The sequence below is a fragment of the Galeopterus variegatus genome, unplaced genomic scaffold (assembly GCF_000696425.1).
Source record: "Galeopterus variegatus unplaced genomic scaffold, G_variegatus-3.0.2 Scaffold815, whole genome shotgun sequence".
NCBI lineage: Eukaryota > Metazoa > Chordata > Mammalia > Dermoptera > Cynocephalidae > Galeopterus > Galeopterus variegatus.
This window is the reverse complement of record NW_007726926.1, coordinates 98,077-110,399: the sequence shown is the minus strand read 5'-3', so window position 1 is coordinate 110,399 and position 12,323 is coordinate 98,077. Positions and strand designations below refer to the sequence as shown.

Sequence of the window (12,323 nt, the reverse complement as noted above, 5' to 3'; positions counted from 1 at the left end):
TGATGGATCCTACTCTGTATATGCATTACTTCTGAAGTAAATTACCCTGGAAACATTTTTTAAAAAGCAATATCACATTTTTCATCAGAATTTATTTCAATGCACACATGAACAAATAAAACAAACCATAACTGTCAAGTGATGTTTTAGAGATATCAAATTGGCAACTGTGATAAACTGATTGACAGTACAAAAGTATGAGTATAAGCAAATTTTGATTCTATTTCACTTTATACTATCATAATGTTAGTTATGGAGAATTTTACTTTTATGGTTATAAAGATGAAATTTGCTAGAAAAGCAAAATACATAAGGAATAGGAAAAATGTAAAAAGGTCATAGTGAACAATTTCCTTCAAAATAAGAATAGCAAGAGTTAAGATAATGAAGAAGTGATAAAATGTTACAAAAGCTTATTCATACAAGGACAAAAATAAGGAAGTAAGGGACTAAGAGCAACGGTAAGAATTTTAACACTCACCTAAGTGTTACTATGGTTATAGCAAGAGTACAGTTGAAGAGGTGGGGGGAATATCATAAAAAACTTCTGGAGTAGGACACCTCCACTCTGCGATGACTGCCTGAGACAACCTGGTCCTCCACTGAAGCTCTAATACGACTCCCTATTACTCGTCTACAATCTGAGCTTGTCATGGATAGTGCAGCTACTGGTAGGAGAAATGAGTTATTTACTTTTCCTTCTAGTATTACTACTGTATTTCTTCCCAAAACCTGGGTAGGGCTTTGATGCTGGAGGTGATACTAAAAAGTTCCAGCATCTCTGCCCATCTTCCATCTGTATGTTGAGAGGTGGTTATGAATTCCTCTAACATGAGCTTCAAGGGAGGTAAAATACATTGGGAAAGATGAGAAAAAAAGGAGATTAGAATCTAGGGGGATATGATGGTTTGTTTTTCTCACTCACCATAAATATGCTTTGTCAAAACTTCCCAGGTGCTGTACATTACTGACAATTTGAAAAGAGTGTATTTTTAATCAGCTCATGACAGATAAATATAAAAACCTGAATTTCTTATTACCAGAAAATAAGATTAGCCTAAGGTCATTGGTAATTCTCTGCAGCCATTTCTTGTGTGATAAATAGGCGTCTGCCATGCTCTCCATAGTGAATGAATGCAGATCCTGGTACCCTTTGCTTGGGGAGAAGATATTTTAGCTAAATCCTTTGAATTTGATGTTGCATTGGAGAAACAAGGGTTATTATAATGCTTGCCCTGCTCTATATATTATTAATTTGCTATATTGTGGGATTTTTGAGAACTACTCTATTGCTTAATTAGCAAGAATGTAGAATTTTCTTGTTCTTCGATAGAGTTAAACTAATTTTTGCTCTGGGTATCATTCAGCGAAGCTTATAGGCAATAAACTGTACACAACTCATGGGTAAGTTTCTGATCAGAGCAATGAGTTGAATTGCCCTTAGTATAATAAGGCTACTAGTAAAATAATAATAATGATAATGATGATAGTCTGATACAATGTATAACTATGTACCTGGCACTGTGCTGGACTCTTCCATTTATGATGTATGTCATTTATTTATAAACTATCCAGGAGTGCTGTGCTATTTTTAAAAATTCCAAACACTTGGACTACAACTTCATAGACTGTGAACATCTACATTGTTGTATGACTATTTTCCTATAGCTCTTATTTTATTTTGTATTATAATTATTTGAATGCTTAATTTGTATTCCATATTAAACTATATAATCTTCTTCAGTGTTATTCACCTTTGCTCTTATAGTGTATTTGCACTTGGTAGATAAATACTAAATATCTATTTGGTAAATGAATACAGTTTTTTCCTTATCCAAGTTCTCCAAATGATAAGAACATCAATGGAACAAAGTATTTCAAAGCCTTTAAACCCACAGACGTAATCAGTCATTCTAAATGAATAAGTAGCATGATAACCATGATAAGATAAACATTTCAACATTTTTATAAAGAAGCAAAAATTAAGAAACTACTGTGCTTACAGGAGTTAATTTGTTTTAAATGGCTACTAATTTAACAGATTAATTTTTCCATTACTGCGATTGTTACTACTTGCTCTCCTAATGGAACTTCCACAGTGCAAGTGTAATGTTTTATCCTACAGGTATTTGTATGCTGACTTTTGTTAGGCCTTTCATTAGGAGTAAATTTTAGACTGGCAGTTTCAAATTACCACCTGTAGTTTTAATGCTGAAATTTTCAAAGGTGTAATTAGGAGTTGGGGTGAGGGGGACCTCCAGTGTTCACAACACAAAATGTCAGTGCTATTAACAATTAAATGTAATAACATTTAAATAATGCACTTCCATTGACACCCAAAGAATAAAATGTAACCATCAGGATGGCATCTAGGTAGTAGATGATTTCACAGGAAAGTGCTCAGACCTCCATCAAGTTAAGAATCAATAGAACCTAGGCAACTGTGGTAGAGATCTTAGCTCATGAAAAACCCTTCTGTGCTGGAGCTATATTAAATTATCACAGCTAATGTAAAATCAACCTTGGTGTGAAAGATAAAAGGGTAAAGTTCTCACAAACGATCACTTATCACTCCATTCCGAAATGCATACAGCATTCATTATAGATCGAAATGCCACTCAAATTTCATCATTTAGTAGGGTTTTGAAACAGCCAAACCATTAACAGAAGAGAGTAGCTTTTATATTTATACAACCAGTGACTAATGAAACATTATACCCAGTGTGCAAAGGGGGAAAAACACTTTATTTTGTAATGAACCCAATTGGAGCCCTTTTTAAACATGGTGTAATATGGTTCCACTATTTCATCGAGCCTCTCATTACTTATGTCAATAATCCTAGCTAAACTACTGTTGAACTTCACAGCTTTATCTAGCAGCATGAATAGCATTAATCTATGGGGTGCTTTTGATGAATTGGAGTTCAAAAAGCAAAGCTAAAAATGACTTCTTACAAAGTGCTTGGAGAAGTATTTATTAGAAATATGTCAACTGCCAACAACCTAAAGATAGCTTGGCTATTCAGGAAATCATGCTGTTGGCTAACTTATAAACACTGCAACCTATGAATTTTCCCCACCTGAATTACTTTAAAAAAACACACAAATAACATGCTTTTCTTCTAAGTATATTATTTTTTTGGTCACTTTCCTTCTAATTCTCTATATTCACATATCGGATTGCTTTTGACACACTGTGACATGCTACACAACATGGCCCTAGGTTCTTAGAAACTGTTAGGTAAGAAAAGCACTTAGGAGGTTAAGAGTGAATGAGACAAGTAAGAAATACTTTACTTACATGACTGCATGATCTATAAACATTCTGGTAGCATGACCTGAAAGCTACTCTTGGATCCTGGGCTGAGGACCTAATTTGAATTCTTGTAACACCCAGTAGTAGTTATATTCTTTCCGGCAGTAAGGCTGGCAGGATTTGTCTACAGGGGCTTACCACATGCAATTCAAATTTATCAGTCTAATTTGATTAGGCTAATCTTTCACAAAGTTGAATTTTGCACTCTTTGTGAGATGCAAAAAATTAAACTCTTAGCTCTACTATTTTCAAGATGTTTATATGTGGACAGCCTATTCATTGTGAGCCTTTACTGTATTAAAAGTTGAGGGATTTTATACACTAAAACAATTTCAAAATAAGAAAATGATATTGACTTAGTATATTATTTTTTCTTTAACTTCGACCTTCATCATAACAAAATAAATACCTTGTAAAAATAACACAAATCAAATTAATTTTTCCCTAAAATTAAAACTCTTTAAAAAGAATTACACTTGATCCCTCAAATTCCTTTTTGAAAAGGTATAAAACTAACTCATGCTTCTTACAGTATTCTATAATTGGTCTTCATGGGAAAGATACTAAATAAACATACCATCCATGATTCCTAAGATACACTGAATTTACTACAGCATTGTGTTTTACAAAATGACATTTAGAATACTGTTATATTATATAGAATCTGATACTAGTTTCAGAAAAGTTTTTCTTAGTGAAATATATGAAAAAATATCACATCCTCTAATGGTTCTTTCTCTTGCAGATTCACAATGCACCCTGGCAATAAAATAGACTCTGAAAAGTACTGCAATAAAGAAACCAGCTTAATTTGATTTATTGCGGTATTTATCAATTTCACAACAGGTCATCTCCATCTGATGATTTGTTAAAGCTACCTTATGAACAACCCACTGTGGATTTTGGAGGTTGGGAAAAACAGAGATTCCCTTCATTGTTGGGTATTGGTATTTTTTTCAACCATTTTGTTATATTTACTGAAATTGTAAAATAAGTTCAGTCAAGAAAAAATGTCTGTAGAAGTTTTGTATTATTGTTCATAAGAAATTAATGCAGTTATCATTAATATTGCACAACTCTGTCTTTGCTGCATCTCAATGACATACTATCATTCTTTGTGAAACCAGTTATAGTGATTATTAAGCACATTTTTATGATAATACAAATGAAATTAGCATAAAGGAAACATAGTTTTCATTATTCTGAATTATAAATAAAAGCATTTATTTGTAAAATTTAAAGACAATCATTAATATAATTTACTAGTCACCACCAATAATTAAATAAATGTATTTGTAATAAAGAATGCTTTACATGCTTTATTTTTAGTGTATATTGTACGTTTATTTCATTTCTGGCTTGAAACATATTAATTGTAAATCTTAGCCATATTTATACGTATGAGAAGTCCTTCTGAAAGAAAAAGTAAACCTGCTTAATTTTGTTTATTATTCTAATGATTTTGATAAATGTTTACAGTTTTTCAGGTCACTCAGACTTTCACGTGCAATGTTTTCAAAAAGGTACTCACCATGTACAATGAGAACATACTCTGCGCTGCTTTGGCCGATGGTGTTGGTCGCTTCACATCGATATGTACCATTATCCGTTTTGTTCAGGAAAAGAATATTTAACTCCCTACCACTCACAACCATTCGGTCAGGATCTGGTAATTCTCCGCCATCCTTTGTCCACAAAACAGGTTCTGGCCTATTGGATTCAAACATGCATATAGACAGGGAAAATAAGAAACATTACATATTCTGTGAATTGAGTAAATCAAGCAATTTATAAATATTTGATACCTACTTTGTACATAATCATGCGCTAACTTCTGTATGGTACCAAAAGAATCATCATGCACTCACTCAGAAGAGTTGGAGGTATGGCAAATACAATTTAATTCTATTCTACTCAATTAAACAGATACGTATGAAGGAACTAATTTGCTGAGTCATTATGTCAGTCATTGCTGGTGCCCTGCCCAGGTCCTGTGGCCCAGGTCCTGTGACCCAGATCCTGCTGCTAATGGCTCCCACCTCACATTGGAGGACTGCCCTTGGGCTAAGGGAATAAGTCTTCCCCGAAGGTACCTGGAATTACACCTTTGTGCTTGGGGCTCCCACCAGGGCACAGCTTTGCCTGAAACCACCTGAAACTTTTGCCCTTACCTCTCCTGCTTATCTCATTTCTTTAAATGTTTTCCCCCAGGATTTTCATCTAATAAAATATTTGCAAAGAATAGCCATCTCAAAATATTTTAGGGAAGAAAGGATAAATAAACCATAGGTTCCTGTCTTCAAAGATTTCAAACTTTTATAATTATAAATGATAAGAATGATTATTAATAATATCTATCACAATGTGCTGATAATAGTAACTGTCCTAGGTGCTTTACATATATTTCCTAAAATCTTTACAGAACACTTCAATCCCCAAACTGACCAGCCACAAATAAATAAATAAATATATATATAAATACGTAAAAATTAAAGAACACTCCAATGAACATTTTTTTTTTTATTTACGGCATGGAAGAATATAGAAGATCTGAGAAATACTTAAACTGCTCTGTCTCCACAGAGGATGTTTCCTCCAGTACCTCCTGCTTTCTAACATGAATATTTTCCAAGTCTTTGTATAGAAAAATTTTCTAACTCAGGCTTGATTTTTTCACACAGTTGGAAGTTATTTTCTAAAAAGCTTTAATTATTTGTTTAATTAGGTAACAATTTTGAACTTGTATCCTGCTATTGGGTATAAAATTAGATCCCAGGTCTTGATTAACAATATCTATGATCATGGAATTCTTTCTGAAAAAAAAAAGGGGGGGGGGATAATTTTTTTTGACAACATTCTGTGAAAGGGATAAAAGTTATAAATAAATAATAACATATTCAAAAGAGTACCAAAACAAGCAGATTTTCAATCTGATGAAAGAATTGCTCAAGTGTTTAAATACTAAAAACATTTGGAGAGTGTGATATTGTAATATAATAAGAAACATATATATCTGCCCCCAGTTCCTGACACAGTGCTCCTGAAACTCTTTTAAATAGGGGCACTGGAAGAATTGTTTGTTCTAATATTTGGTCTTTGACCCCAGTTCCGGATACAGAGCTTCTATAACCTTTATATTTTCCCAAGTGATAGGAGCATCTGACACAGAGCTTCTAAATCCCTTGGACTTTCCTGGATGAGGGGAGCATCTCTTGTTCTAGTGAGATGATCCTATGAGATTATCTAATGAGATGCTCTGGGTGGGCTCCTGGATAGCCTCAGGATGGAGGCCATGTAATTAGAGGGTTCAAATTTTTAGTCCCAACCCCAAACCTCTAGGTCAGGGAGGGGCTGAAGGTTGAGTTGATTACCAATGACCAGTGATGTTATCAATCATGCCTATGTAATGAAGCCTGCATAAAAACCCAAAAGGACAGGCTTCAGAGAGATTCTGGGTTGTTGAACACAGAATTGCTGGAGGGTGGCATGCCCAGGGAGGGCACTGAATTTCCATGCCTTTGCCACATTCTTTGCCCTATCCATCTCTTCCATCTAGCTGTTCATTTGCACCCTTTGTAACAGCCTTTGTAATAAGTGAGTAAAAGTAAAGTGTTTTCATGAGTTCTGTGAACTGTCCTAGCAAATTAACCAAACCCAAGGACGGAATCATAGATACTGTGGTTTGTAGCACGTCAGTCAGAAGTAAAGGTGATAATCTACTACTTTTGATTGCTGTCTGAAATCAGGGCAGTCTTGTGGAACTGAACCTCTTGGTAGATAATATCAGATTGAATTGAATTATAGGACACTCAGCTGGTGTCACCAGAGAACTGATTGTTGACAGGGAAAAATTCCCACATTTATTTTGGTGACTAGAGGTGAACTGTGTAGTTAGTGTGTGAGAAGAAAGTAATAAACAGTTTGGATTTTTTTTTTTTATCTCTCCAGAGAGAGAGAGAGAGAGAGAGAGAGAGAGAGAGAGAGAGCACAAAGAAAGGAGGGAAATTTTTTCAGAACTGTCCCCATGGAATTTCCGAAAGAGCATTATAGGATAAAAAATAAAGAAACCAGGTATACAAAATATATTGGAAAAATGTAAAAATTTATATCACCCAGTTATATAGACAATTCACTCCCATAGGATCTTTAATAAAAGCCAAAGCATTACTATTTCTCACCTTGCATCATTTTATTCCACATTTGCTAATTACTATTTGAATTTACTTTTTCTTATTTTAAAAGTCTGGATAATCTTGTACCATGCACATCCTTAACGTTTCTTGAAGAGGCAAAACAGGTGAAATAAAACTATGACTTGTAGCATAACAAATAGTAAAGGTTTTGTTTTTCTACAAAGCCACATAAGACCAATATTAAAATTGCAATTATATTAAATATAATTTGAATTTTAGAACATTCATCTTTATAATACGACTCAAAGGAAGTATTTTATTATAAGAGGCAATGTTTTCTTGATGAGTTAGTTGGAATTTTAAATCACACATGGATATAATTATATGCATGTATCTACACATTCATATGCACTCAAAATCAACCTCCCAAATTCAAACTGTCATGATTTTTTTCTACTTGTGTTCATAAGCTTTCCATCAAATCTTAAAGCATACGGCTCTGTAAATATGTAATTAAATCTAGATATATATTTGTAAATTATTTGTATGTAGTTAAACGTCTATATAAATTACTCAGGTTGTCAGTCTGAATTTATAAATATTTTTTCTAAAAAACAAAAAAAAAATCTCTCTTTTAGGAATTTTTTTTTTTTTAAAAAACATCTGCAACAGTGGTTAACAGGAGTGGGTAACTGTATAAGTCTCTGCTGATATGGAATTGAATCCTTCAAGGATTCTTGATCCTACTCTGTGGTAAATCATCAAGGTGGCAAAAGAGTCAGCACCATAAGATGAAATTTTAATGAAATAGAGGTTAGAGTTTATGCATAGATTAAAAACAGCCTACATATTCCCAATTAGTATTTAAAATGTTCAAGCTTCTTAATATCACCATAAAAATATTAAGTGGTTTAGCAAGTCCTGATATAATTTGTGTTTCATCTTAATAAAGAGGGCCTCTAGGCTTTCTCTAATTGGAACCCAGAAAAGATTGAGTTTCTTGCTTCAAACGAATAACAATCTTTCCTGCTGTTCAGGCATCCAAAGGAGATCATTTTAAATGTAGTTTCAGTCCACAGTTTCTACGTGTTAAGGCAGAAAAAGAGTAGGAGCTAGACACCAGGAGTAACAGAATAGTAAAGGCATCAGAAATAAGATAACATTGCACAACTCCACAATGTGAATATGAATACAATCAATTCAGAAGGTTCCCCCTTCAAAAGCCCAAATAATTAGAAGTTGGAAATCTACATGAGATGAAACTTGGTTTTCTTTCTGTCTATCAAATCTATAAAGCTAAAAAGATGTTTTATTTTTCTGTGCACCTAGAGACATTTTTCCAACAGTTTCTTCCTAGAGCAACAGAAAAGAACAATAAAAGAAAAGTGAAAAGAGAAACCAAATATGCTTATGCATTTATTGTCATACATTCTAAGGCATTGGTGAAGTTGGTTTTAATCTTAAGAGGTTTCTAAAAAAATTATTAACTGAGTGTTTTATTTTGTATATATAAGAGTTTCTCCAGTATCTTTCACAACTCATTATTTATAAATTAGTGTTGGAAGGAATTGCCACAACTCTCTTAGATCACCAGTTTATTTAATATCTTGAACCAGATACAAACCTGATTACTAATTTACACTGAAACTCTTTAGCTATCGTTGGGACATTTATGCCACGGTTACCTGTCCCTCTAATCGTCCCAGCTATATATGGGATCATTTACTCCCTAGGTACTGATGAGAATGAAATCCTTCTTTGCCTCCATAGCTCTCATCCTCTCTTTTAGGATCATGCTTGGGAGGAAGAATAAAGAATAAGCAGTGAAGTTATGGAAAAGCGAGTCCCATAATGCAGCTCTCCTAGGAAAATAGCTTCCTGCTGTTCTTGCAGAAGTGGAGTAAATTAATTGCTACAAAAAATTTGGAATACTTTCCAATCTCTCCCTTTTCTTAAATGATATCCCCTTTGGGTTCTGTATTGTCTTTTCCTTTATAAGCTCAGTATATGTTGGGCCACAGAACTAAAATTAATCTTATAAAAATTAAATTTACTTTTTCTAGATGAAAGAAAAAAATGTGTCACTATAATAGCATTCAAATAAATATCGTTTTCTGGCTCAAAAAAGGAAATATGCAAATAATTATATTTTACATTTCCTTTAATTTAGGAAAAAGCAGGAACTTATTATTAGTAACTTTGTGTCTTATGTACCATGTGACCACATAATGATGCCTACTGGCTTTATTTAAGTTCAGAAATTCCACAGGTGGATAGTAGGTGATTACAGTTTTAATACCAGGGAGATTTTTATAAACCTAATCCCTTTCTCTTTCCTGTGATATTTTCACTGGAAAGTGAAAGAAGGTGATATGAGTTACATAAACATCATGATCCTTTTTCTGCTTTAAGCAAAGATTTTTAAATCAAAAAATTATACTGAAGAGTTTATGCATAAAACTCTCAGTGTTTACACTATCAAATTTTTAGAGAAATGGAAGGATAGAAATGAAATGTAAATTGATTTACAAATGGATTTGACATTGGTTTCAGCAGAACTTTTAAGTTTTTTGGGTTCAGGGAAGAAGGATCCTCAAAGGATTCTAGCTTAGGCATTTTTTCCATTGAGCAGCCTGAGACTGCATCCCTAAGACAAGGCCCACACACTGCCAAACAATTGAGGCTGGAGAAAAAAAGGAAGAGGAGAAAGATTAAAAGCTGGGATTGCTTGATGCTTTTATTTACTTATTTTGATTTAAAATATAAAAACAAAGCAAGTTTAAGGGGTAGTAATCTCAAAATTGTGAAAATGATTCAAAATTTAATTTTGTAATAAGTTGTTGGAAGATAAGAATGTAGTTGCTAAACAGGGAGAAAAGAGAAAAGGATTACTTGTGGGGCTATTTATTGCATTAATCATTTCAAATTCAAAAGATAAACAGTAATTTTGTTATTGAAGATCAAATTAGAGGTTTCTGAATGTAGTTTATTCAGAATAACTGAATAATTATCAATTATTGTAAAAATATTGCTCTAGCCCTTGGAGTATACATCAAACTGGGGATTTTTTCCTCCCTCATATTTGATTGTTGTGCAACTTAATTGCAATGAAATTTGTTTTCCTTTTATTCTTGATATTGATTTCATACTTTTATAGGAGTGATTCTTAAAACATTGAATAATTTTAGTATCAGCCAACAACTTTGAGTGTTTTACTTATTACAATGTAGGCTCATTTTAAAACATAATCAATGAAGCATTTATGTGTTTGATAGTTTTTATAGATACATGCTAAAGGGAACACAAAACTTTAGAAACATTTGAACTAGAGTGGTCTTCAATAAGTCTCAGTAGGTTTAATTAACAAAAAATGTTCTACTTGTACACTTATATCTTAAGACAGATAAGAGGTCAATGAGGTCTTCTTTTGTTAATGTATGCCTGAGTATTCTTGACTAGGTACTTTGATTATGCAATTATCAGACAATTACAGCGTATCTATAAACAAATTTCTTCCAGCTTCAGAACCGAGGATTATGAGGGATATAAGAAAAATAAATATCTGTTCTATGATATCAATATTTTAGTAGTTTTCCTATGTCATCAACCATAATACTTGGCAGGACATGGTAAGATGCATTAATGAGTTTAAAAATACAAAGATTCATCACCTACGGTAGAGGAATTACAACAGGCTTTATGAAAGATATAACTCTTGATTAGCACCTTTAATTATGATCTGTAGAAATGAAAGACACCAACTTAATGGGAGTCAGAGCCTTGGGTAGGATGCTTGCCTTTCAGGGACCATAGTATTGAATAGATAAATTTAAATATGGTGAACCCCTGGAAAAGATAATAGGGTTAATAGGTAAAATCACTATTGAGCTAAAAATAAAAATAAAATAAGAAAAGGTAAATTTGAAAGCATTTGATATAATAATTGAGTTCAGAGTAGTAGAAGCAAAAGCCAAGATGTAAGTTGATGTAAAGAAACAGGAACAAATAGGTAGGTTAGTCCAAGACAAAGTCTATAGGACAAAAAGTGGCATGGGAAAAATTACTATTTCAGTATTAGACCAAAAGAGTGGTGCTGCTATCAAGATGGCAGAGAGGAAAGAATGAGGTAGGGAACATTCTGGTCATAAAGAGGAGGTAAACAAAAGCAATGAAATAGAAAAGTTTGGGATACAAATGTGGAGGAAAAAGCTACACTTTTAAAATAATAAAGGGCCTTGAATGCCAGGTTAAAAACTTTAGTCTTTCTTTAAAAATGAAATTATTTTCTTATGGCTTTTTAGAAATGAGTATTACTGATCAGTTTCCTTTAAGAATATTAATGTGAAATCTCTAAAAATGGAGATCCAAAAAGAGACCATATCTGCAGACAGATAACAAGGTCCTACAAGAAGCTAGAGTGAAAAATAAAGGAAAGCAAAGAATGAAGAATAAAAGAGTCTTGGGAAAGTAAATACAACTTTTTTGGAGCCAGAAAAATATATTGTATTAAGGAATTGAGAGGGGAAACTCTCTTTACAGTGTTCAGTCTGTGTAATAGGAATAATATTGGGCTTAAGAAGGAAAACACCAATGAAAAAACCAACCAACCACGAAATAACAACAACAAACAGAAGAAAAACAGATTGAGATATAGCAAAAACAGAAAATTGATAATTTCAGTTCTGAACATGCTGAATCCTAGTGTTAGAAGAAAATTAAGAAATACATCTCCATCCACTAATAGGAAATGAGATATTAGAAATAAGGGCAGAGAACAGGACTGGAATTTTTTTTTTTTTCCTTTTTGTCTTTTTTCGTGACCGGTAACGGGATCGCAACCCTCAGTGTCGCGCCCGTACCGTGACCGGCAACGG

General features: G+C 33.2%; 1 protein-coding gene across 2 annotated transcripts in view; it reads right to left on the bottom strand.

Moving 5' to 3' along the window:
* CADM2 (cell adhesion molecule 2) overlaps nt 1–12,323 on the bottom strand; it is a 160,201-nt gene that overhangs the window by 78,312 nt on the left and 69,566 nt on the right. For both annotated transcript variants that reach the window (XM_008572654.1, XM_008572655.1), the window contains exon 5: nt 4,848–5,026. In XM_008572654.1, coding sequence (XP_008570876.1) covers nt 4,848–5,026 — 179 coding nt within the window. The remainder of the gene's footprint in view (nt 1–4,847; nt 5,027–12,323) is intronic.